The 26,525-nt window shown below is 42.1% G+C and overlaps 1 protein-coding gene across 1 annotated transcript in view; it reads left to right on the top strand.

Annotated features, from left to right (window-relative positions):
* Positions 1 to 635: 635 nt before the first annotated feature.
* The window catches only part of PPP2R2B (protein phosphatase 2 regulatory subunit Bbeta), a 522,252-nt gene continuing 496,362 nt past the window's right edge, over positions 636 to 26,525 (top strand). Inside the window, exons 1-2 of the mRNA XM_042250618.2 lie at positions 636 to 758; positions 879 to 956. Of these exons, the coding sequence (XP_042106552.1) occupies positions 749 to 758; positions 879 to 956 (88 nt within the window). The 5' untranslated portion in view covers positions 636 to 748. The remainder of the gene's footprint in view (positions 759 to 878; positions 957 to 26,525) is intronic.

Here is a 26,525-nt window from a genome sequence, read left to right as displayed (position 1 = left end):
ATTCTGCCACTGCTGCCATCCAAAAATGTTCTGAAAAGGGCCATTTTGACTTGAATGTGTGTGTGTGTGTGTGTGTGTGTGTGTGTATAAATATATATATAAGTATATGCATTAGTATTGGATACATATATTTTGGGGAATTGGAAGTCATAGTAAGTCAGAAAATCTACCCCTACCAAAGGTCCAGTTCGAATTCGACAGAAATCCACACCGGCCAAAACAGGCACCACATTCGCCAGAACTGAATGCCCAGCCCTGTGTCAGCCACCCCCCCGCCGCATCACCAGCCCTGTCTCACTCGCCTCTACTCTTCAGTCAGCTTCGACTTTGGCAAGCAGTCAAGAAGGGAACAAGAGAGGTGGGAGTTGTCTGAGTATCTGACCCCTTACTGGCCATTCAGCCATGCACGCTGTGAGACCAGTTTAAAAAAAAAAAAGCAAAACGTCGCCTTTCTTTTCCTCTCTCCCCTCTGACAAACTGCCTCTTTCTCCCTCCACCATCGGCTGGGAAACAATGGCCAGCCTTAGCATTCCCATGAAAAGGGGCAGTCACCCAGGGTGTGGCCGCAGGCCGGCTGTAACTGCTCCAGGACACTGCCAGGGGCCGAGAAGGGACAGCTCGGGTTGCTCCAGCTCAGACTGGTCCTGGCACAGTCAGATGGAGGGGCCAGAGCTGTGATTTGCTGCAGGACGCCATACTTGCAGACCGGGCATCCTTCTAGGAACCACGAGGTTCTCCTCTCCCCAAGATGATACCTGGTGTGCAAGTCATCTTCTAGAAGTGCATAGATTACACTCTGTGTTTCTTTCCTTGTTGGTCTCTTCAGGACAACTGGGGGCCCTCACCTAACCCCAAGTGTCTCCTTGTGTTGCTTTCAGGACTTGGGGCACTCACCCAGGACACACTATGGTGCTTCAGCCAGCTGAAAGGCACCGTGGAGATTGGAGCCACAGAAGGTAGGAGAAAGCTCCTGCTCCCCCTTTTCCTTGCCTCCTTGTGGTTTGAGTTGGTTCCAGATCTGAAATGTTCATCTCTGTGTCCATGAATGTAAGTCCCCACACATCCCAGAATAGCATTCTGAGCTAGAAATGGATTTAATCATCTCTTTCTACCCCACCTCCTTTTTTTTCTGTTGAAGCTTATTTTATTCCCACTAATGAGGCAGCGCCGAAAGAAACTTTCAGTGGAATTGGTTGGCAGAGAGAGGCTAAACCAGGCAAGTCTTGTTTCAGAATGAGCTGTTAGTTCTATAGGATTCTCAAAGCAAACATTTCAGGGTGGTCAGACGTTCATCTCATCCTTCCATTCCATGCTGAAGATGACTTGCCACTGTACCTAAAACACATGGGAAGAAAGAGGAATTCAAATCTGACTTGAATACAAACGGTGGGTACATTGATTCCCCATCTCAGCGTGTAGTTTCCTTTCTGGCTCTCAGGAGATGATTCTATTCCAGGTTCTTTACCTGGGATATTGCATTCCTTTTCCTCCTCCTGAAGAACTTGCATTTAATTCTCTTCACTTTCCTCCCTTATAAGCCTGAGCTTGGAGACCTTTAAGACTTTCCCATAAGATGTCTGTGTTTCAAAACAGCTTAAAGTGAAAGTGAAAGTGTAGTCACTCAGTCGTGTCTGACTCTTTGCAACCCCATGGACTGTAGCCTACCAGGCTTCTCAGTCCATGGGATTTTCCAGGCAACAGTACTGGAGTGGGTTGCCATTTCCTTCTCCAGGGGATCTTCCCGACCCAGGGATAGAACCCCGGTCTCCCACATTGTAGGCAGTCGCTTTACGCTCTGAGCCACCGGGGAAGCCCTAACAGCTTAGTGATAGGCAATTGGAAGGAACTAGAATGGCACTTCTGGGTGTTTTAAATCAAGGTTTACCTGTCATGGCAGAATGTAGTAAGGGTTTCCTGAAGCAGACTATGGAGAAGAAAATGGCAACCCACTCCAGTGTTCTAGCCTGGAGAATCCCAGGGACAGGGGAGCCTGGTGGGCTGCCGTCTATGGAGTCGCATAGAGTCGGACATGACTGAAGCGACTCAGCAGCAGCAGCAGCAGCAGCAGCAGCAGCAGCAGCAGCAGACTATACTGCATGGATGGGAAGTATAGATGCCAGGTGTGGTATAAGACAGATCTGAAACTAGTTACCAGTGAGTGAGGATGTGAATAGTTTGACAGAGTTGAACCAGAATATGGAAACTAACATGCATAAACACATGGAAACTTTGGGGTCATTCTATAGCATTTTAATTCTGAGTAAAAAATTGGTTAAGTAAAAATGCTTTTGAGTAATTTGGAGGAGGTATTTTATCAGCAATCTTGCTTTAATTCATTTCTAGAAGCACAGCATAATTAACGGTGGATATCTTAAAACCAAGCAATTTATGAGTAAAGAGTGAGAGAAAGCACTCTAAGATAAATTAATGACTAAATCTATAGAATTATAGTTTTCTATAGCATTTGCTGTTTTTTCAATGCACAATTAAATGAAGCTTTACAAACAATTCTTACAAAGCCCCTATGACATATACAGAGCAGATTTTAGTAGGCTGATTTATGTTCATCTAATCAAAAATATTTGTGTCTTCTATATAGCAGCACTGACCTAAGCGCTAGGAAAAAAGGGAAGGGAAAAAATGCCTTACTCCCTAACCTTATGAATCTTAAGAATACTGAAGCTCAAGTTAATCAGTTGTTTTAATTCTTGGTTGTGATTCCGAATCACTTGTGCTTTTTAAATAAGAGAAACTTCCAGGTCTTGGAGATATTGACTTAGGGGTTAGATGACCAGGGTGACACAATGTATTTTAATGAGCTCGTCAGATAATTCTGATGATGTGGACTGGCTTTCGGGATCACCAGGCTAGATGACTTGTTCCAGATTATCCATTACTCTCAGACTCTGGACTTAAATCTTGTCTGTGTGACTGTCTCCCCACCTATTATAAGGACTACGAGTATCTACTCAAGGTACAATCAGTGGAGGACTTACTATGTAGTGTTACTCTAATAAGTGGATAAAACATTTTTCTTTTGTTTTTTTGAATGTTTTTTGTTTTGTTTTGTTTTGTTTTTTGAAAACCAAGGTTGTAGAATTCCAAAGTGTTTTTCAACCTTGGAACCTTAAGTAGGATGCCCTCAAGTGGACTGATTTTAGTCCTTAGAGAGTCAGTGTGTGTGTTGCTGCTTATTTAAATACAGTTCAGTTGGAGCCTCAAGAGTGCCAAGGTCCTCTCTACCCTTCCAGATGCCGCCTTCTTCCTAAAACCAGGAGAGGTGAACACCTGAGCAGGGGATCTCAGGTGATGTAATTTAGTCCACCAGTGCCTGCTCTGTTGAAGAGCTCGGTGTCCTTGAAGAAACAAACTCGTGGAAGGGCATGTTTTCTTATTATATACTAAAAACTTCTTATACTAATTTGTACCGACATCTCCTTGATTGTGACTTACGCCGAGTAATTATGAAGATTTTTTTTTCTTCTGAGTATTGCACGAAGGCTACCAAGTTGGAACAGGCAAGTTCTGGATGTGAAAGCTTTAATTTATCTACCTCATTCATGTGTTGTTTTTGTAGCTATAGTCTCTATTTTCCTATTGGATGACCGCTGAAGTGTTCCTAGACCCTATCGTAAACCTAAGAGTTGATGTGTTGGTGGGAGCAGCTGGAAGTTCAAGATGTTGTGATTCTTTTTTTCCTTCTTCTTAATCCCCCTTCTGTATATGTGCTATTAAGCAGACGATGAAGCCTTCCTCTTGAAGATTTAACAAGCAAGGAGAAAGACCCACATTTCTGGGTGAGAAGTCTTTGCCCCTCTGTCTGGAAGAGTGGATTGTGGCTTTTCTCAAGTCTGTCTCTTGGTAATTGCACCTGACTTTAGGACTCCCCACCATAAATTTTTTTGTTTTGTTTTGCCAAGTTGTGCCTTTCCTTCTGAAATTGTAAGTGAACACAATGATAGTACCTGTTTACACTGTGAAGCGGATATTGTTCAGAAGATAGACCAGAGGCTTTCTCACTTGTTAAGCTTAATAACGCCTTGTGAATGTATGATCTGCGGAGAAACCCCTGTAGTTTTTACCTGCTGATGTTGTCTGTCTGTTGGAGAACAAATTTTGAATGGTTCTTTTAAAAAAAAAAAAAAGAATGTAGGTATAGCATTTGCACAGTGCTTTGCACCTTGTGAGTACTCAATATTTGTAAGCAATTATTACAAATATTATAATTAGATCTTCATTCTAATTTTAACCCTCACCAAAACCTTGTAGGTGGTAGATGTTTTTATTCCCACTTAACTTATAAAGATATTACAGCTAAACAAATAAATAATGAACAAGATCTTTGCCAAAGGCTCCCTAGCTAATCAACGGGTGAGCTGGGTTTCAACGCCTTCTACAGGACCCCAACCCCTGCTCTTTAAACACTGTTGTGAACACAGAGACTGGCACATAGTAGGTTGGAATAAGGCACAGGAATTGGCATTTTTCACATATGCCCTTATAATCATCATGGCAGGTGAACAGAAGATGGGTTTAAATATCTGCTGCTCATAAGTGAGTACTGTAACTCACTTGAACTAACCGTTAATTGAGTCATAGAGTCAGAGTCAGAATGACGATCACTCTTAACTTTGATCTTAAAAAAAAAATCACTCTAAAGTGGTGGAAAAATGGAGAATCGCTCTTTAAGAGGAGAACCAGATTGGACCCTAACATGTCCAACTAATACTACCTCAGTGGCAGTTGAATATTTGTTAAGTGAATTAATGAGTGACCTTCAATTAAAAAAAATTAAGGTTCTTAAAAATTAGGGTTTTTACAGTTGGACTGCAATATCCAAGTTGGTTTTCTGCAATGTTCAAAGTCAATAAAAATTATTCAGCTTTTTTCTTTTTGCTTAATGAATTTCCTTTTTTAAAAATTGAGGTATCATTGACTTAGAATATTGTGTTAGTTTAAGGTGTACTTAAATTAATCACAGAAAGTGATTCAGTGTTATACACTTTTCTTCAGATTATATTTCCATTATAAGTTGTTACAAGATATTGAATATAATAGGTTGTTATGAGATATTGAATATAATGTACTGTACAGTAAATCCTTGTTGTTTATCTATTTTATGAATGCTAGTTTGTATCTATTTTGTACATAGATTCATTTGAATTATTTTTAGATTCCACATATAAATAATATCATATAATATTTCCCTCCCACTTTACTTATTTCTATGAATGACTTTTCTGTTCTATTTTTACTGCTTTCTAGCAGGTAACCTTGGCCAAGTCACTTAACGTCCCTGTGCTTAAGTTCCCTTGTCTGCAAAATGAAGATAATAATATAGGTATCAATTATGATGGTGTGAGGGCTAGGTGATTATTGTTGTTATAAGATGCTCAGATCACATTACCTACTATTGCTGCTGCTAAGTCACTTCAGTCATGTCCGACTCTGTGCGACCCCAGAGACGGCAGCCCACCAGGCTCCCCCGGCCCTGGGATTCTCCAGGCAAGAACACTGGAGTGGGTTGCCATTTCCTTCTCCAATGCATGAAAGTGAAGAGTGAAAGTGAAGTCACTCAGTCGTGTCCGACTCTTAGTGACTCCATGGACTGCAGCCCACCAGGCTCCTCCATCCATGGGATTTTCCAGGCGAGAGTACTGGAGTGGGGTGCCATTGCCTTCTCTTTACCTGCTATTACTGTATTATAAAGGAAGGGCTGAGACTAGGTGAAGTGACAAAAATACAGATAAATATTTTAATTCAATATTTTTTAAAAAGCAAAATTACTGAGAAGAATCCATGATGAACAAAATATCAAAATGTTTAATAAAGAAAGGATCAGTATTACTAATTTATTTTTCCAAGATCAATATGGCTCAGTTTGGCACTGTTGCTGCTGATTTAATTAAATGTATATCATGAGTATCAACTAGTAGGATAGATTTTTTTCACATTCCAAATTATTTAGTAGGATATTAGATGATTGATACTTTGGCCACCTGATGTGAAGAACCAACTCATTGGAAAAGACCCTGATGCTGGGAAAGATTGAAGGTGGGAGGAGAAGGGGACGACAGAGGATGAGATGGTTGGATGGCATCACCAACTCGATGGACAGAAGTTTGAGTAGGCTCTGGGAATTGGTGATGGACAGGGAAACCTGGCGTGCTGCAGTCTATGGGGTCACAAAGAGTTGGACGTGACTGAGTGACTGAACTGAACTACAAATCCAACAATGAATTTAGTGAGAACTCATTAGACCTAAAGCACTACCCCAGAAACTGAAAGTGTTATAAAGATAAATATAGTCCAAGCTTTCAATGACTGCACCATTTAAGGGGAAACAGGCATTGGTACAGGAGAATAAGGCATTACATCAACAAATATGATTCGCTCAGTCGTGTCTGGACTCTTTGCGACCCCGTGGACTGTAGCCTACTAGGTTCTTCCATTCATGGGATTTTCCAGGCAGGAATACTGGAGTGAGTTGCCATTTCCTTCTCCAGGAGATCTTCCCGACCCAGGGATTGGACCCACGTCTCCTGTATTGTAGGCAGACGCTTTACCATCTGAGCCACCAGGGAAGTCACCATGATAAGGTCAAGGTGAGCTAAAGACAAAGTACTTTGACTAAAGACTAAAGTGCTTTGAATACAAGAGACTGAAATCTCTTATATTTGAGGTTACTATTGAAATAGTTCTTATCAGAATTCTGATGAGAGGCAATGTGGCTTTATTAGCGAGGAAAAGTTGTAGATGATGAGAAAAGAAGAGACTCAGTATATATTCTGGGGGTAAGAAAGTGGGCTTTAAGGGAGAGATAATATAGGGAATTAAGAGAGCTCCCGGGTTTTGGCCTTGAGCAATTGGATGGTTTGTGGCACAAGTTATTGAGACTGTGAGAAATGTGGAAATGAAGCATGTTTGGGGGTTCCCACCACTCTCTAATGTTCATCATCTGTGAAATAAACTAGCAACAGGGAGATCAACAGAAGAAAACATACACAGATGCATGAACTTTGACTATGTGCATGAAGGCAACCCAGGTGAAAAAGTGAATACTAAACAGCCAGTGAGATTTGAGGTTACCTACCACCTTATTGCCTTATCATACTGTTCATGGAGTTCTTGTTGCAAGAATACAGGAGTGGTTTGCCATTCCCTCCTCCAGTGGACCACGTTTTGTCAAAACTCTCCACTATGACCAGTCATGGGTAGCCCTGCATGGCGTGGCTTATAGCTTCATTGAGTTATGCAAGCCCCTTCGCCATATCAGATCCATGAAGGATCATGGTTTATATACCATCCTAATAGTGAAGAACAGAGGAGCCTGGCATACTGCAGTCCATGGGGTTACAAAGAGTCAGACACAACTTAGCGACTGAATAACAAATACCATCTTGACAGGGGAAGGGGAAATGATGTAGGCCTCTTAGAGGAGAATGAATAATTTTTAGGAAAGATGATTTCTTAGAAGAAAAGATGGAAGAGATGAGAGTTTGTGACAAAGTTTCTGTACAGTGGTGTCCCCTAATCTTCTCTCCTGTAGTTAGTCCATCTGTGATAAGTCAATCTTCCCTGGTTGACAAGATTCCCAGGGAGGGGTCTTATAACATGACCATGAGTTCCTTTTGGAGAATCTGTCTTCAGGTAGATAAAGAGAATTCAGAGAACGCCTCTTCCTACATGTGCTGTTTTTCAAATGACTTCAGCTCAAAATAATCAGTAATCAAAATATCAAAGTAGCATGCTTTGAGGTTGCATGTCCGAAATTCCCTTCTGGAGAGATATCAAGAGCTTCCCTTTGAGCATAAGTGTGAAATGGTTGTAAGACACTCAGGGGTAGATACTAAGAAGGAAATTGTATGTGAATGTGGCTCTTTGGAGAGAGAATGGGAGATGGAGCTGGGAGGCAGGCTGGTATCAGCAACTAGATGGTATTTGGAACCATTGAGCTGGAGCAGACCAGCTCCATACACATCATTTGACATGCAGTCACCCAACAACCTGTCTGTGGCCTGAAGCTTTCCCTCTTGCTGGTGGTTGCTGTCTACATGTTGTTCACTTACTTTAGTTTTTGGAAGATTCAGTTTCTGATTCCCCATGTGCAATTCTTGTGTTTGACTTGCCTAGGATGCACATTTCGTATGTTAATACCTCATTTCATCTCATGCAGTTTTATACTACATCATCCTAGGAACACTTTACATGCTGGAAATTGGCTACACTGGACATGAGACAATTTCTTGAGGTTTTGTGTATGAGTCTGTGCGTGAGAAATCAGAAATATCTGGTGGGATTTCTTGGTTTTCTTCTTAGCTGTCATATATAATCATTTTCTTTCTGCCACTACAATTCTAGAATTCTTTTTATTTCTTCCTCATTCTACAGTTCTTTAACACCTGTCAGTATAGGTCATTTCATCTTATTCACGAGAAATAAACATGGTGTTCTGATTTTCTGCATGACAATAACCTCCTTTCCTGCCCCTTCCAAAAAAGACAAGTCATAGAGGGAAGGATGAGGCAGTCTATTGATTCAGTTGCCTTCAGTTCAGTTCAATTCAGTCCCTCGGTCATGTCTGACTTTTTGCAACCCCACAAACCACAGCACGCCAGGCTTGTCCATTACCAACTCCCAGAGTTTACTCAAACTCATGTCCTTTGAGTCAGTGATGCCATCCAACCATCTCATCTTCTGTCTTTCCCTTCTCCTCCTGCCCCCAATCCCTCCCAGCATTAGGGTCTTTTCCAATGAGTCAACTATTCGCACGAGGTGGCCAAAGTATTGGAGTTTCAGCTTCAGCATCAGTCCTTCCAATGAACACCCAGGACTGATCTCCTTTAGGATGAACTGGTTGGATCTCCTTGCAGTCCAAGGGACTCTCAAGAGTCTTCTCCAACACCACAGTTCAAAAGCATCAATTCTTCAGTGCTCAGCTTTCTTCACAGTCCAACTGTCACATCCATACATGACTACTGGAAAAACCATAGCCTTGACAAGACGGACCTTTGTTGACAAAGTAATGTCTCTGCTTCTTAATATGCTGTCTAGGCTTGTCATAACTTTTCTTCCAAGGAGTAAGCGTCTTTTAATTTCATGGCTGCAGTCACCATCTGCAGTGATTTTGGAACCCAGAAAAATAAAGTTAGCTACTATTTCCACTGTTTCTCCATCTATTTGCCATGAAGTGACAGGACCAGGTGCCATGATCTTCGTTTTCTGAATGTTGAGCTTTAAACCAACTTTTTCACTCTCCTCTTTCACTTTCGTCAAGAGGCTCTTTAGTTCTTCTTCACTTTCTGCCATAAGGGTGGTGTCATCTGCGTATCTGAGGTGATTGATATGTCTCCCGGCAATCTTGATTCCAGCTTGTGTTTCTTCCAGTCCAGCGTTTCTCATGATGCACTCTACATATAAGTTAAATAAGCAGAATGACAATATATAGCCTTGACGTATTCCTTTTCCTATTTGGAACCAGTCTGTTGTTCCAGGTCCAGTTCTAACTGCTGCTTCCTGACCTGCATACAGATTTCTCAAGAGGCACGTCAGGTGGTCTGGTATTCCCATCTCTTTCAGAATTTTCCACAGTTTATTGTGATCCACAAAGTCAAAAGCTTTGGCATAGTCAATGAAGCAGAAATAGTTGTTTTTCTGGAACTCTCTTGCTTTTTTGATGATCCAGAAGATGTTGGCAATTTGATCTCTGGTTCCTCTGCCTTTCCTAAAACCAGCTTTAACATCTCAAAGTTCACGGTTCATGTATTGCTAAAGCCTGGCTTGGAGAATTTTGAGCATTACTTTACTAGCATGTTAGTTGCCTAATGAGAGAAAAATATCAATTTGGCTACCAATGTATGCCATATAGCCTAAACTAAAAATTAATGATAGCGAGGACTTTTCTAGCAAACAGGACTCCTCTACCTAGAAGATTCGCAAGAATGTCAGATCTTTGCTTTGATGTTTGAGAAATGTGGGGATCATAGGAATGATTTTTCAGGTTCCCTTCAGACATCGTGACTCTCCGCTGTCACCCAGAAAGAAAAAGACTGATTGGGTTATCTCAAAGCAGTGTAAAGACTGGGACCCTCTTATTTTATGGAAAGAAGTCTGTGATTGACAGATAACCTTTCTTAAATATTTATGCCACATAAATGGCACAGGGTGATTGTTGTGTTACCTCACAAATCTTAGCCTAAATGATATAGAGCCTTTCTGGCCTCATTCCTCCCACTTCTGGATGTAGGGTGCAGTGGCAGCTGTGTGATTAAAACCCCTGCTTTGGGGAAGGAGAACTCTTGTTTTTGGACAGACACTTTCTGGCTCAACAACTTCAAGCCACCAATATAAGGTTATGAATCAAGTTGTAATTTGAAGTCAGTTATCTTTAACTTTATGCTGGGTGAAGCTACTCAGTTAGTGACCTTAGGTCACTGAATGATTTTCAAACATTATTGTGCATATGAATCACCTGATCTGCATGCATGCTTGCATGCTCAGTCATGTCTGACTCTGATAGCCCACCAGGCTCCTCTGTCCATTGGATTCTTCAGGCAAGAATTCTGGAGTGGATTTCCATTTCCTCCTCCCAAGGATCTTCTTGACCCAGGGATCGATCTTGCATCTCCTGCGTCAGCAGGCAGATTCTTTACCACTGAGGCACATGGAAAGCCCATGTAAATCACCTGAGGACGGTGTTAAAATGCATATTTCAAGGTCCCACCCTTACCGATTCTGGTTCAGAATGTCTGAGATGACAAACCTTGCAAATTTCACAGGCATCTCAAGTAACTTTACCATAGGTCATTTCTGGTGGCTCAGATGGTAAAGAATCTGCTTGCAATGCAGGAGACCCAGGTTCAATTCCTGCATCAAGGAAGATCCCCTGGAGAAGGGAATGGCTACCCACTCCAATATTCTTGACTGAGAAATCCCATGGGCAGAGGAGCCTGGTGGGCTACAGTCCATGGGGTTGCATGGGGTCGCAGAGTCAGACACAACTGAGTGACTAACACTAAATTATACAAGAGACACACCAAGAAATTCTATTTGTTCTTTCCTGACATCAGGGGACTATTGTGAGAGCAGAGCAGATAGCATATGTGAGTGTATTTTGAATGCTTTTTAGAGGAAGGCAGAGTGCCAATAAATACAAGGTTACTGTGCAGCCAGTTTTCTCCCCCAGGCACTGAAGGAAGTAAGAACCTCTCCTCTGTGAGTCAAAAGGAAGCCCGGAATCTCCTCTCTGCATCCAGTCATCTACAAAGAGATTTCCTACACAACTGTACTTTGTACTGGGCTCCAATCCGCTGGAAGCAAAATTGGTCTGATTGTGAACAAGTTGACATGAGATGAAAGCATTTTTCTCCGCTCTGATGGAGGATGTCTTGTTGCAAGAGAGCTGCGGGTTTGCTATGCTCTGAGGGCGCCTTGGTGAGAAGTGGACTCGCAGGAAGTTTGCAAGGCTATGCGGGGGAAGGGAAGCAGATCCTGCACACAGCACTGAGATCAGACATCGTGTTGTCTCTGTAAGCATTAGGTAACGAAACCTTTCTGAGCCATGAAAGAGAAAAAGCTCCATCGCTGTCCATTTCACCCCTGCCCAGATGTCAGTCACTTTGAATGTGTTCCTCAGCAAATATTTATGGAGAACACACTATATGTCTTCTCCACACAACAGTTCAAAAGCATCAATTCTTCAGCACTCAGGTTTCTTTGTAGTCCAACTCTCACATCCATACATGACCACTGGAAAAACCATAGCCTTGACTAGATGGACCTTTGTTGGCCAAGTAATGTCTCTGCTTTTTAACATGTCGCCTAGGTTGATCATAACTTTTCTTCCAAGTAGCAAGCATCTTTTAATTTCATGGCTGCAGTCACCATCTGCAGTGATTTTGGAGCCCCCCCAAATAAAGTATCTCACTGTTTCCACTGTATCCCCATCTATTTGCCATGAAGTGATATGACCAGATACCATGATCTCAGTTTTCTGAATGTTGAGTTTTAAACCAACTTTTTCACTCTCCTCTTTCACTTTCATCAAGAGGCTCTTTAGTTCTTCCTCTTTCTGCCATAGGGTGGTGTTAAAGAAGACTCTTGAAAGTCCCTTGGACTGCAGGGAGATCCAGTCAGTCCATCCTAAAGGAAATCAGTCCCGAATATTCATTGGAAGGACTGATGTTGAAGCTGAAACTCAAATACTTTGGCCACCTGATGCAAAGAACTGACTCATTTGAAAAGACCCTGATGCTGGGAAAGATTGAAGGCGGGAAGAGAAGGGGATGACAGGGTATGAGATGGTTGGATGGCATCACCCACTCAATGGACATGAGTTTGAGTAACCTCCAGGAGTTGGTGATAGACAGGGAGGCCTGGCGTGCTGTGGCCCATGGAATTTGCAAGAGCTGGACACGACAGAGCAACTGAGCTGAACTGAACACCATGTGTCAGCTACCAACTTAGGGAATAAGACACCATTGCTCCCCTACTGTGAGCCATTAACACTCTCCTGAGGGATAGCAACAAGTTGTTGTCAATTGCAATCCATGTGAGTGTGGAATAGATTAGAGAAATAGTAAGCCACCTAGTTCAACCTACAGTGGAGTGGCAGAGAGTGGCAGGGGAGGGTTGCTATGGTAACTGCCAGCCAATCTTAGATCAAAGAAAGGAATAGGAATTAGCCAGGCTTTTTAAACACACAGATGCAAGTTTTATTTAGGTTTAACTAAGGGGCTTTCCTAGTGGCTCAGACAATAAAGGATCTGCCTGCAATGCAGGAGACCCAGGTTCAATCCCTGAGTCAGGAAGATCGCCTGGAGAAGTGAATGGCTACCCATTCCAGTATTCTTTCCTGGAGAATTCCATTGTCAGAGGAGCCTGGAGGGCTACAGTCCATGGAGTCTCAGCCCATTCCTTACCCCCAACCCCTGAAGCTTTGTTAACAAGATCTTGAAAAGTATTGCACAATACTTGGCCACAGTAGAGTACTAATAATGATAGTTCTATTTAATCAGACTTCACTGGGCCAGGTTCTATAATAACTTTAAATATACTATTTAATTTTTGCCACAACAGTAAGATACAAGACAACTTAATCTCATCTTAGAGGGAAGGAAATTGAGACTCTGAAAATTTAAAGATCTGGAGCTTCCCTGGTGGCTAAATGGTAAAGAATCCACCTGTCAAGGCTGGAGACGCAGATTCGATCCCTGGGTCAGGAAGATCCCTTGGAGAAGGAAATGGCAACCCACTCCAGTACTCTTGCCTGGGAAATCACATGGACAGAGGAGCCTGGTGGGCTACAGTCCATAGGGTTGCAAAGAATTCAAGTTGGGCACAACTTAGCAACTAAACAACAACAACAAAAAGTTTAATAACCTACTCCAGTAGCACACCTTTCTGACCTCAGAGTTTGTGTTCTTAACCATGATGATAGTGCATCCCTGGAAAATAGCCTGGTACCAAGAAGGGGCTCAGTGACTACCTAATGAATAGGGCCTTCAGCAAATAATAAATATCAACAAAGCAAAAAAAAAAGAAAATTCATGGTTACCATTAATACAACACTAATGAATGTTTACAGGAGAATGAAATAGCTCATTTGAAACAACTCATCATTATATACATAGCACTTTTCTGCTTATAACATGTATGAGTTATTTATTTCTTAAAATCCCCATGGGAGATAACTAGAGTAGGTTTTATAATCTCACATTACATAGATAAAAGAGATAGCATAGATATTACTTGTCCAAGGTAAGGAGCAGCAGCTGTGCTTTGCTGGAGCAGCCGTGAAGAGATACCCCACGCCCAAGGTAAGACAAACCCAAGTAAGATGGTAGGTGTTGCACGAGGGCATCAGAGGGCAGACACACTGAAATCATACTCAGAGGAAACTAGTCAATCTAATCACACTAGGACCACAGCCTTGTCTAATTCAATGAAACCAAGCCATGCCTGTGGGGTAACACAAGACGGGCGGGTCATGGTGGAGAGGTCTGACAGAATGTGGTCCACTGGAGAAGGGAATGGCAAGCCACTTCAGTATTCTTGCCTTGAGAACCCCATGAACAGTAGGAAAAGGCAAAATGATAGGATACCAAAAGAGGAACTCCCCAGGTTATTAGGTGCCCAATATGCTACTGGAGATCAGTGGAGAAATCACTCCAGAAAGAATGAAGGGATGGAGCCAAAGCAAAAACAATACCCAGCTGTGGATGTGACTGGTGATAGAAGCAAGATCCGATGCTGTAAAGACCAATATTGCATAGGAACCTGGAATGTCAGGTCGATGAAACAAGGCAAATTGGAAGTGGTCAAACAAGAGATGGCAAAAGTGAATGTCAACATTCTAGGAATCAGCTAACTAAAATGGACTGGAATGGGTGAATTTAACTCAGATGACCATTATATCTACTACTGTGGGCAGGAATCCCTCAGAAGAAAGGGAATAGCCATCATGGTCAACAAAAGAGTCCGAAATGCAGTTCTTGGATGTAATCTCAAAAATGACAGAATGATCTCTGTTCGTCTCCAAGGCAAACCATTCAATATCACAGTTATCCAAGTCTATGCCCCAACCAGTAATGCTGAAGAAGCTGAAGTTGAACGGTTTTACGAAGACCTACAAGACCTTCTAGAACTAACACCCAAAAAAGATGTGCTTTCATTACAGGGGACTGGAATGCAAAAGTAGGAAGTCAAGAAACACCTGGACTAACAGGCAAATTTGGCCTTGGAATGCAGAATGAGGCAGGGCAAAGACTAATAGAGTTTTGCCAAGAAAATGCACTGGTCATAGCAAACACCCTCTTCCAACAACACAAGAGAAGACTACACATGGACATCACCAGATGGTCAACAACGAACTCAGATTGATTATATTCTTTGCAGCCAAAGATGGAGAAGCTCTATACAGTCAACAAAAACGAGACCAGGAGCTGACTGTGGCTCAGATCATGAACTCCTTATTACCAAATTCAGACTCAAATTGAGGAAAGTAGGGAAAACTGCTAGACCATTCAGGTATGACCTAAATCAAATCCCTTATGATTATACAGTGGAAGTGAGAAATAGATTTAAGGGCCTAGATCTGATAGATAGAGTGCCTGATGAACTATGGAATGAGGTTCATGACACTGTACAGGAGACAGGGATCAAGACCATCTCCATGGAAAAGAAATGCGAAAAAGCAAAATGGCTGTCTGGGGAGGCCTTACAAATAGCTGTGAAAAGAAGAGAAGTGAAAAGCAAAGGAGAAAAAGAAAGATATAAGCACCTGAATGCAGAGTTCCAAAGAATAGCAAGAAGAGATAAGAAAGCCTTCTTCAGGGATCAATGCAAAGAAATAGAGGAAAACAACAGAATGGGAAAGACTAGAGATATCTTCAGGAAAATTAGAGATACCAAGGGAACATATGATGCAAAGATGGGCTCAATAAAGGACAGAAATGGTATGGACCTAACAGAAGCAGAAGATATTAAGAAGAGGTGGCAGGAATACATGGAAGAACTGTACAAAAAAGATCTTCATGACCCAGATAATCATGATGATGTGATCACTAATCTAAGGCCAGACATCTTGGAATGTGAAGTCAAGTGGGCCTTAGAAAGCATCACTACGAACAAAGCTAGTGGAGGTGATGGAATTCCAGTTGAGCTGTTTTAAATACTGGAAGAAGATGCTGTGAAAGTGCTGCACTCAATATGCCAGCAAATTTGGAAAACTCAGCAGTGGCCACAGGACTGGAAAAGGTCAGTTTTCATTCCAATCCCAAAGAAAGGCAATGCCAAAGAATGCTCAAACTACCACACAATTGCACTCATCTCATATGCTAGTAAAGTAATGCTCAAAATTCTCCAAGCCAGAGTTCAGCAATATGTGAACCGTGAACTTCCTGATGTTAAGCTGGTTTTAGAAAAGGCAGAGGAACCAGAGATCAAATTGCCAACATCTGCTGGATCATGGAAAAAGCAAGAGAGTTCCAGAAAAACATCTGTTTCTGCTTTATTGACTATGCCAAAGCCTTTGACTGTGTGGATCACAATAAACTGTGGAAAATTCTGAAAGAGATGGGAATACCGGACCACCTGACCTGCCTCTTGAGAAATGTGTATGCAGGTCAGGAAGCAACAGTTAGAACTGGACATGGAACAACAGACTGGTTCCAAATAGGAAAAGAAGTACATCAAGGCTGTATATTGTCACCCTGCTTATTTAACTTACATGCAGAGTACATCATGAGAAACGCTGGACTGGAAGAAACACAAGCTGGAATCAAGATTGCTGGGAGAAACATCAATCATCTCAGATATGCAGATGACACCACCCTTATGGCAGAAAGTGAAGAGGAACTAAAAGCCTCTTGATGAAAGTGAAAGAGGAGAGCGAAAAAGTTGGCTTAAAGCTCAACATTCAGAAAATGAAGATTATGGCATATGGTCCCATCACTTCATGGGAAGTAGATGGGGAAACAGTGGAAACAGTGTCAGACTTTATTTTTGGGGGGCTCCAAAATCACTGCAGATGGTGACTGCAGCCATGAAATTAAAAGACGCTTCCTCCTTGGAAGAAAAGTTATGACCAACCTAGATTGTATATTCAAAAGCAGAGACATTACTTTGCCGACTAAGGTCCGTCTATCAAGGCTATGGTTTTTCCAGTGGTCATGTATGGATGTGAGAGTTGGACTGTGAAGAAGGCTGAGCGCCGAAGAATTGATGCGTTTGAACTGTGGTGCTGGAGAAGACTCTTGAGAGTCCCTTGGACTGCAAGGAGATCCAACCAGTCCATTCTGAAGGAGATCAGCCCTGGGATTTCTTTGGAAGGAATGATGTTAAAGCTGAAGCTCCAGTACTTTGGCCACCTCATGCGAAGAGTTGATTCATTGGAAAAGAGTCTGATGCTGGGAGGGATTGGGGGCAGGAGGGGAAGGGGACAACCGAGGATGAGATGGCTGGATGGCATCACAGACTCGATGGACGTGAGTCTGAGTGAATTCCGGGAGTTGGTGATGGACAGGGAGGCCTGGTATGCTGCGATTCATGGGGTTGCAAAGAGTCGGACACAACTGAGCGACTGAACTGAACTGAACTGATGGTAGATAGATTATTCCTCATAGAGATGAAAAGATTAAGACAGATACAAATAAATTTTAAATTGCCCATGGTCTCATAGAGACCAGAAAGCAAACTTTTGAATCCCATACCAGAGATTTTTCCTCTGCTCAATATATAGAGCAATCTAGATTGCCCAGTATACTCAGTATAGGTTGATAGTGGCTTTGGGGTTGAGAGCACTGTGTTCTAGAAGTGCTAACTTTGAATTTAAAACATGTTTGACAGCCTTGAGAATCCAGGGCACTGGTCACATGTCAGCTCAAGGGAAATTCTTCCCTTAAGATGCTTTTCCCTGCGACAGGAAAATTCATCTCAAAACTAATGGAACAGTGAAAGAGTTATTACCTCCTGTTTAGTTCCAATATACCTACTCATTACCTTCTGAGTTGTAGGCATTCTAGGCCTTGGAGATTCAGTAGCAGAAGGGATAGACAATACATAAAGTAAGTGGAATATAAGCTATAAAGTTATAAGGGCAATTGTGGAAAGTGAAACAATTGAGGGTCTAGGGATGTGGGTGTTCGCTTTTAAATAGGATGATCAAGAAGTCATGTGAAAGGTAACATTTTGGCAATGAGATGAAGAAGGTGAGAGAGCAAGTCATGAGGATGTCTGCAGAAGCATAAATGCCCTGGGGCAAAAACTCATCTGGTATGTTCAAGGACTAGACATGAGGCTTTGTTGTTGTTCAGTCATTCAGTTGTGTCCAACTCTTTGCGACCCCATGGACAGTAGCACGCCAGGCTTCCCTGTCCTTCACTATCTCCCGGAGTTTGCTCAGACTAATGTCCCTTGAGTATCCATTGATGCCATCCAACCATCTCATCATCCGTCGCCCTCTTCTCATCCTGCTTTCACTCTTTCCCAGCATCAGGGTCTTTTCCAATGAATCAGTTCTTCGCATCAGGTGGCCAAAGTATTGGAGTTTCAGCTGCAGCATCTGTCCTTCCAATGAATATTCAGCGTTGATTTCCCTTAAGATGGACTGGTTGGATCTCCTTGCAGTCCAAGGGACTCTCAAGAGTCTTCTCCAGCCACCACAAGTCGAAAGCATCAGTTCTTCAGAGTTTAGACTTTATGGTCCAACTCTCACATTTGAATATGACTACTGAAAAAACCATAGCTTTGACCACATGGATCTTTGTCAGCAAAGTGATATCTCTGCTTTTTTAATATGCTGTCTAGGTTGGTCATAACTTTTCTTCCAAGGAGTAAGTGTCTTTTAATTTCATGGCTTCAGTCACCATCGGCAGTGATTTTGGAGTTCAAGAAAATAAAGCCTGACACTGTTTCCATTTTTCCCCCCATCTATTTGCATTAACTGATGGGACCAGATGCCATGGATGTTGAGTGTTAAGCCAGCTTTTTCACTCTCCTCTTTCACTTTCATCAAGAGGCTCTTTAGCACCTCTTCACTTTCTGCCATAAGGGTGGTGTCATCTGCATATTTGAGGTTATTGATATTTCTCCCAGCAATCTTGTTTCCAGCTTGTGCTTCATCCAGCCTGGGATTTCACATGATGTGCTCTGCATATAAGTCAAATAAGCAGAGTCACAATATACAGCCTTGATGTACTGCTTTCTTGATTTGGAACTAGTTTGTTGTTCCATGTCCAGTTCTAACTGTTGCTTCCTGACCTGCGTACAGATTTCTTAAAAGGCGGGTCAGGTGATCTGGTATTCCCATATCTTGAAGAATCTTCCACAGTTGTGATCCACACAGTCAAAGGGTTTAGAGCAGTGGGGCTGGAGTTGAGTGACCAAAGGGAGAAGTTGTGGGAGGTGGAGACAGAGATAAGGAAAAGCAGGTGCAAGTAGGGGGCCTTAGAGACCATTTTAAAGACCTGAACTTCTGCTTGAATTAGATAGAGAACTACTAGTCACAAAATGCTCATTTAAATAGTAGGTCAATAATAAATGGTAAGGTGCCAAGGTCAGAAGCAAAGAGCACAGTTGAGCTTAGGTCAATGTCATAAGTCAGTTTTTCACAAAATAAGCCCTGAGTCAGGTGTCCTGCAGAGTTGATTAATTCCCTGGCTGGAGTACAGCATGCAGAACTCAGATTCTCTCCATCTCCCTGCTTTGCTGCCCTTGGAATGTCAGCTTTGTCCCAAGACAACTGTAGGCATTCAGGGCGTCACATTCAGACACAACTAATTCTGGTGTAAAGACATCGTTGTGGGTTTTTGTTGTTGTTGTTGTTTTTACAATTCTTTTGCAGTGTCCCTAACAATTTCTTGTGATGGCCCTTTGGCCTTAGACTGAGTCATATACTCACTTCTCAACCAACATTAACAAGGAGAATGGGATTAGCCTAGCTGCCCTATGCAGATCAGGCTTGCACAGGAACTTGAAACGGCATGGTCATCTCCAAGTAGAAGATACTGTGATAAAATCTGGGCTTTCCAGCAGGAACCATGCCAACTACAGGAAGCAGAGGCAGACGAATTCTATTGCTGAATGCATGCTAAGTCACTTCAGTCATGTCTGACTCTGCAATGCCATGGACTATAGCCGGCAAGAATCCTCTGTCCATGGGATTCTCCAGGCAAGAATACTGGATTGGGTTGCCATGCCCTCCTCCAGGGGATCTTCCTGACCCAGAGATCAAACCTGTGTCTCTTATGGCTCCCGCATTGACAGGCAGGTTCTTTACTACCAGTGTCACCACTGGGCAAAGGGTAGAAGTTCATTGGCTCGTTCTTTGTAGAACATTCAGTTCAGTTCAGTCACTCAGTCATGTCCCACTTTTTGTGACCCCATGGATTGCAGCACACCAGGCCTCCCTGTCCATCACCAACTCCCAGAGTTTAGACACTTTGGGCTCCAGTAAATCCAAAGGCCAAGCTTCTGTGGGCTGACTTCCTTAAAGCTGGTATCTGGATATATGAGACAATAACTTGCCTTTTGTTTTCTTTTTGTGTTACTAATTAAGCAGGCTCAGCATCATGCCAGCTTATTCCCTGTGTTATTTGTCAATGGAATTTAAAAGCTGAGAATAAATAATTAAGCACATAGACAATGTGGAGAGGTACCTGGTTTTGTGCTCAAGGTTTCAAGGAAGAATTATGGCTTTTTCTTCTGTGTTTATTTTTAATTTATTAGGTAGAGCTTCTTTTTTCAAAAAAAAAAAGAGTGTAGGTACCTTTATAATAGTATGATTAGGGGTAAGAATATTGAATTTCACTCAGCTACTTGTTTGGTAAATATTGAGTACTAGCTGTTGAAAATACAGCAGTACTTGAAATAACCAAGGTCTTTTGTGTTATGGGGCTTTCATTGTAGTAAGTGAGAAAGATGACGAATAAAGCAAGCTTTTGGAAGCACAGGTAATTTCAGATGGTGACAAGTTATAAAGAATATACAATGTGATACTGGGGTTGTGGTCATATGAGGTGATGGGGAACACAACCTCGCATGGTAGTTCTGTGAGGCTTTTTTTAAAGAGGTGAGACCCAAATAATGAGCAGAGTTCAGTTCAGTCGCTCAGTTGTGTCCGACTCTTTGCAACCCCATGAACTGCAGCATGCCAGGCCTCCCTGTCCATCATCAACTCCTGGAGTTCACTCAGACTCACATCCATCGAGTCAGTGATGCCATCCAGCCATCTCATCCTCTGTCATCCCCTTCTCCTCCTGCCCCCAATCCCTCCCAGCATCAGAGTCTTTTCCAATGAGTCAACTCTTTGCATGTGGTGGCCAAAGTACTGGAGTTTCAGCTTTAGCATCATTCCTTCCAAAGAAATCCCAGGACTGATCTCCTTCAGAATGGACTGGTTGGATCTCCTTGTGACTCTCAAGAGTCTTCTCCAATACCACAGTTCGAAAGCATCGATTCTTCAGCGCTCAGCCTTCTTCACAGTCCAACACTCACATCCATACATGACCACTGGAAAAACCATAGCCTTGACTAGATGGACCTTAGTCGGCAAAGTAATGTCTCTGCTTTTGAATATACTATCTAGGTTGGTCATAACTTTTCTTCCAAGGAGTAAGCATCTTTTAATTTCATGGCTGCAGTCACCATCTGCAGTGATTTTGGACCCCCAAAAAGATAAAGTCTGACACTGTTTCCACTGTTTCCCCATCTATTTCCCATGAAGTGATGGGACTGGATGCCATGATCTTTATTTTCTGAATGTTGAGCTTTAAGCCAACTTTTTCACTTTCCTCTTTCACTTTCATCAAGAGGCTTTTTAGCTCCTCTTCACTTTCTGCCATAAGGGTGGTGTCATCTGCATATCTGAGGTTATTGATATTTCTCCCAGCAATCTTGATTCCAGCTTGTGTTTCTTCCAGTCCAGCATTTCTCATGATGTACTCTGCATAGAAGTTAAATAAGCAGGGTGACAATATATAGCCTTGACGTACTCCTTTTCTTATTTGGAACCAGTCTGTTGTTCCATGTCCAGTTCTAACTGTTGCTTCCTGACCTGCATACACATTTCTCAAGAGGCAGGTCAGGTGGTCTGTATTCCCATCTCTTGAAGAATTTTCCACAGTTTATTGTGATCCACACGGTCAAAGGCGGTTCAAAAGATGTGCTGGACTACTGTTTTGACCCAGGGAACAGTAAGTGCAAAGGTCCTGCGGCAGAAGCAAACTTAGCATGACCAGAAGGAAGACCAGAATGGTGGGATGGTGGGTGGGGGGAGGATGAGGTCATGAAGGAGCAGCAGCAGGTTCAGGTGAGGCCTGGAAATCTGTGGCAACCACTTTGTGTCTTGTTCTGGATATTGCAGCCATTGGAGATTTTTAAGTATGGGAGTACCCTGATGTTTTCAGAACTAGTAATAAAATGGAGAATTGGTCATTTGACCTCCCAACAAGGCCTAGGTCATTTCACCGCAATGGAGAACTTTAGTAATGTAACTTTCCCTAAAGTTGTATTGAGGAAGTTAAATCTCGTCTCTAAACTCAGACTTTTTTGTCACATGCTTTTTTGTTTTGCATTCAACTCAGAGGTCTTCATACTCGCCTCTCAGAATTCAACATTACCTGTGGTCTGGAGCTCACTGTGGCCTCCTTGCCGAAGACCACAGTAGGAACTAGTGAAATTTAATTTTAGTCAGTGCCTAGAATTTGACTTTCAAGGCATTGTTGAGATCACTTTAATTGGGGAGTCCACAGAACTGAGGCGTCCTTGGTTTATATATAGTTCAGGGAATGGAGGGATCTTTTTTTTAAATTTTACTCTTTACCATGCTGGGCATTTCAGAACTTTTGTCAGCTCTTTCTTTAAGAATCATGATAACTTGTTTTTCAGGAGTGATTCTTCTGATCACAGTTTAAAACAACCTTTCCCCACATTATGGCAGAAGTCAGTTCTTGATGTGAGCCTACTCTACTCCGTTCATCAAATATATCAGGCAATTTCAGTGCTGACAGTTCTATGCAAACAGTATTCAACCAGTAATGATTTCCAAATATTGATACCAAGTGCCTATTTTCTAAGGAAAATGGATGCTAATTTTCTACAACTTACCATTCACACATGGGTAAGAATTTACATTCTTCCTTTTTATTAGTCTATGATTGATGTAAAGTGCAGCTTCTCATGGGATGTATCTGAGAGAGAATGTATTTCAATAAGTAATTTACAACTTGCTGAAGATAAGCTGTCTTTACAAAATATTTTATTTAATAGCACCTTAAACCAATTCATGAAGCTAAAACTGAAAAAGTAATTCACAAACTCTACCTTCCCCATGCAAATAAAGAAAAACAAACAGCAACAGCAAAATGCCAATCAGCTTTAACTTTTAAAATATTCGATTCAGTTCAGTTGCTCAGTCGTGTTTGACTCTTTGTGACCCCGTGGACTGACTGCAGCTCACCAGCTCAGACTCATGTCCATCGAGTCGGTGATGCCATCCAACCATCTCATCCTCTGTTGTCCCCTTCTCCTCCTGCCTTCAATCTTTCCCAGCATCAGGGTCTTTTGCAATGAGTTAGTTCTTTTCATCAGGTGGCCAAAGTATTGGAGTTTCAGCTTTAGCATCAGTCTTTCCAATGAATATCCAGGACTGATTTCCTTTAGGATTGACTGATTTAATCTTACAGTCCAAGGGACTCTCAAGAGTATTCTCCAATACCACAGTTCAAAAGCATCAATTCTTTGGTGCTCAGCTTTCTTTATAGTTCAACTCTCATATCCATACATGACTACTGGAAAAACCACAGCTTTGACTAGATGGACTTTTGTTGATAAAGTAATATCTCTGCTTTTTAATATGCCGCCTAGGTTGGTCATAACTTTTCTTCCAAGGAGCAAGCACCTTTTAAATTCATGGCTGCAGTCATCATCTTCAGTGATTTTGGAGCCCCAAAATATAAAGTCTCTCACTGTTTCCATTGTTTCCCCATCTATTTGCCATGAAGCAATGGGATGCCATGATCTTAGTGTTCTGAATGTTGAGCTTTAAGTCAAGCTTTTCACTCTTCTCTTTCACTTTCATCAAGAGGCTCTGTAGTTCTTCACCTTCTGCCATGAGGGTGATGTCATCCGCATATCTGAAGTCATTGATATTTGTCCCGGCAGTCTTGATTCTAGCTTGTGCTTCATCCAGCCTGGGATTTCATATTATGTACTATGCATATAAGTTAAATAAGCAGAGTGACAATATACAGCCTTGATGTACTGCTTTCCTGATTTGGAACCAGTTTGTTGTTCCATGTCCAGTTCTTACTGTTGCTTCTTGACCTGCATACAGATTTCTCAAGAGGCAGGTCAGGTGGTCTGGTATTCCCATCTCTTTCAGAATTTTCCACAGTTTGTGGTGATCTATACAGTCAAAGGCTTTGGCATAGCCAATAAAGCAGAAATAGATGTTTTCTGGAACTCTCTTGCTTTTTTGATGATCCAATGGATGTTGGCAATTTGATCTCTGGTTCCTCTGCCTTTTCTAAATCCACTTTAAACAGCTGGAAGTTCACAATTCATGTACTGTTGGAATTTTAAATATTGGGTTGGCCAAAAAGTTCATTTGAGTTTTTCCATTATATCTCACAGAAAAAGTCAAACAAACTTTTTGGCCAACTCAATAGTTGCATTTCTTTTCAAATAAAATGATACTCAGTATCCCTAATACAGACTTGAGGAATGAGGAAGAATGGATTTATCAGAGTTAAAAGCATGAACTCTAAAGAGAGAGCCTGGGATTGAATCCCAGTGGCACCCCATTCTATGTCCCTTTAAATAAGTTACATAAGCTTTTTTGACTGAACTTTACTTTTCTCCTCAGTAAAATGAGGATGGGGGGGGTGGGGGCCGGGTAATAGTTTTCTCCTTTATAGACTTGTCATGAGCAGTAAATCAACCATGTATAGCACAGAACCTGACACCAAGTAATTACTAAGTGAATGTTAGCTATTATGCTAATGAGAGAGCACAGATTATACAAAAATAAAAATAACCTGTCATCCCACCATCCAGGTAATTATTTCTTTAATATTTAATATTTGGTAAATTTGATACATTTTTTTCAACATGAATTTAAAATGTTCATCAGTCTCATGTGTTTAGTAAAAGGATTACTTACACATGGGTGCAAACACAAGCCTTATCTTTGGGAAGAGCAATAAAGGTCTATAGATGATTCTGGGCTCAGTTTCTACCTACATAATGCCATAACAGTGGGAAGGCGATTGTAGATAGCCAATAGCCTCTATGTTATTAACAGACATGAGCAATCTGTTAATACTCATTGTGCTGTGCTGTGCTTAGTCACTCAGTGGTGGCCGATCTTCACCACCCCCTGGATTGTAGCCTGCCAGGCTCCTCCGTCCATGAGGATTCTCTAGACAAGAATACTGGAGTGGATTGCTGTGCCTTCCTCCAATGGATCTTTCCAACCCAGGGATCAAACCCAGGTCTCCCGCATTGCAGGTGGATTCTTTATCATCTGAGCCACCAGGGAAACTATAATACTCATTCAGTTCAGTTCAGTCACTCAGTCATGTCCAACTCTTTGCGACCCCATGAACTGCAGCACGCCAGGCCTCCTGTCCATCAACAGTTCCTGGAGTTCACCCAAACTCATGTCCATCAAGTTGGTGATGCCATCCAGACATCTCATCCTCTGTCGTCCCCTTCTCCTCCTGCCCCCAACCCCTCCCAGCATCAGAGTCTTTTCCAATGAGTCTACTCTTTGCATGAGGTGGCCAAAGTACTGGAGTTTCAGCTTCAGCATCAGTCCTTCCAATGAACACCCAGGACTGATCTCATTTAGGATGAACTGGTTGGATCTCCTTGCAGTCCAAGGGCCTTTCAAGAGTCTTTTCCAACACCACAGTTCAAAAGCATCAATTCCTCAGTGCTCAGATTTATTCACAGTCCAACTCTCACATCTATACATGACCACTGGAAAAACCATAGCCTTGACTAGATGGACCTTAGTTGGCAAAGTAATGTCTCTGCTTTTGAATATGCTATCTAGGTTGGTCATAACTTTCCTTCCAAGGAGTAAGCGTCTTTTAATTTCATGGCTGTGGTCACCATCTGCAGTGATTTTGGAGCCCCCCAAAATAAAGTCTGACACTATTTTCACTGTTTCCCCATCTATTTCCCATGAAGTGATGGGACCAGATGCCATGATCTTCGTTTTCTGAATGTTGAGCGTTAAGCCAACTTTTTCACTTTCCTCTTTCACTTTCATCAAGAGGCTTTTTAGCTCCTCTTCACTCTTTGCCATAAGGGTGGTATCATCTGCATATCTGAGGTTATTGATATTTCTCCCGGCAATCTTGATTCCAGCTTGTGCTTCTTCCAGCCCAGCGTTTCTCATGATGTACTCCATAACTCGTAATCAAAGTATTATTTGTCCATATTATGTTCGTGAGCAAATAGGTAACTGTGATTGGAACACTTCGATTCATACCATACTGTAGTATGAAGGGAGGTTGACAGTCACATCTTATTTCCACATTGTATAGATATGGGAGCCAGGGTGCAGAAAGAAAACAAAACATAAACAAAGCTACAAGTTTCCATCTCCTAGTTACCCCTGAATGTATCCACCACTCAGGTTCCCCTGTCACACTATGGGGTTAGATTAGCACTCTAATCTCCTTTCCAGTTTAAAAATTCCAGGAATCTGTGGTCCCTGACATCTGGCCACCAAACGTCTGTGAGGTTTCTGACTCCTCTGGGAGCCAGTTGTTTTCTTTCACCTAGACACTGAAATACTGGCTCCTTGCCTCACAAAGGTGCATAAAGATGGGGAGAAGCAGGTCAGCAGCCCCTCCAAGGGTCTCTGTGGGGTCTTTGGGGCGACAGTCAGATTAATCACATCAGAAGTTTGGCTTAGCACTCTGGATTTAGCTTCTGATGAAGCCTGGATCCCTCAGCCTCCTCTGAACCTTCCTCATAAAACACTGACATCTCCCAACTTCATCTGGACAGCA

Source organism: Ovis aries, chromosome 5, assembly GCF_016772045.2.
Source record: "Ovis aries strain OAR_USU_Benz2616 breed Rambouillet chromosome 5, ARS-UI_Ramb_v3.0, whole genome shotgun sequence".
Taxonomy (NCBI): Eukaryota; Metazoa; Chordata; class Mammalia; order Artiodactyla; family Bovidae; genus Ovis; species Ovis aries.
The sequence above is the reverse complement of the archived record's forward strand: the minus strand, read 5'-3'. Positions and strand labels throughout refer to the sequence as shown.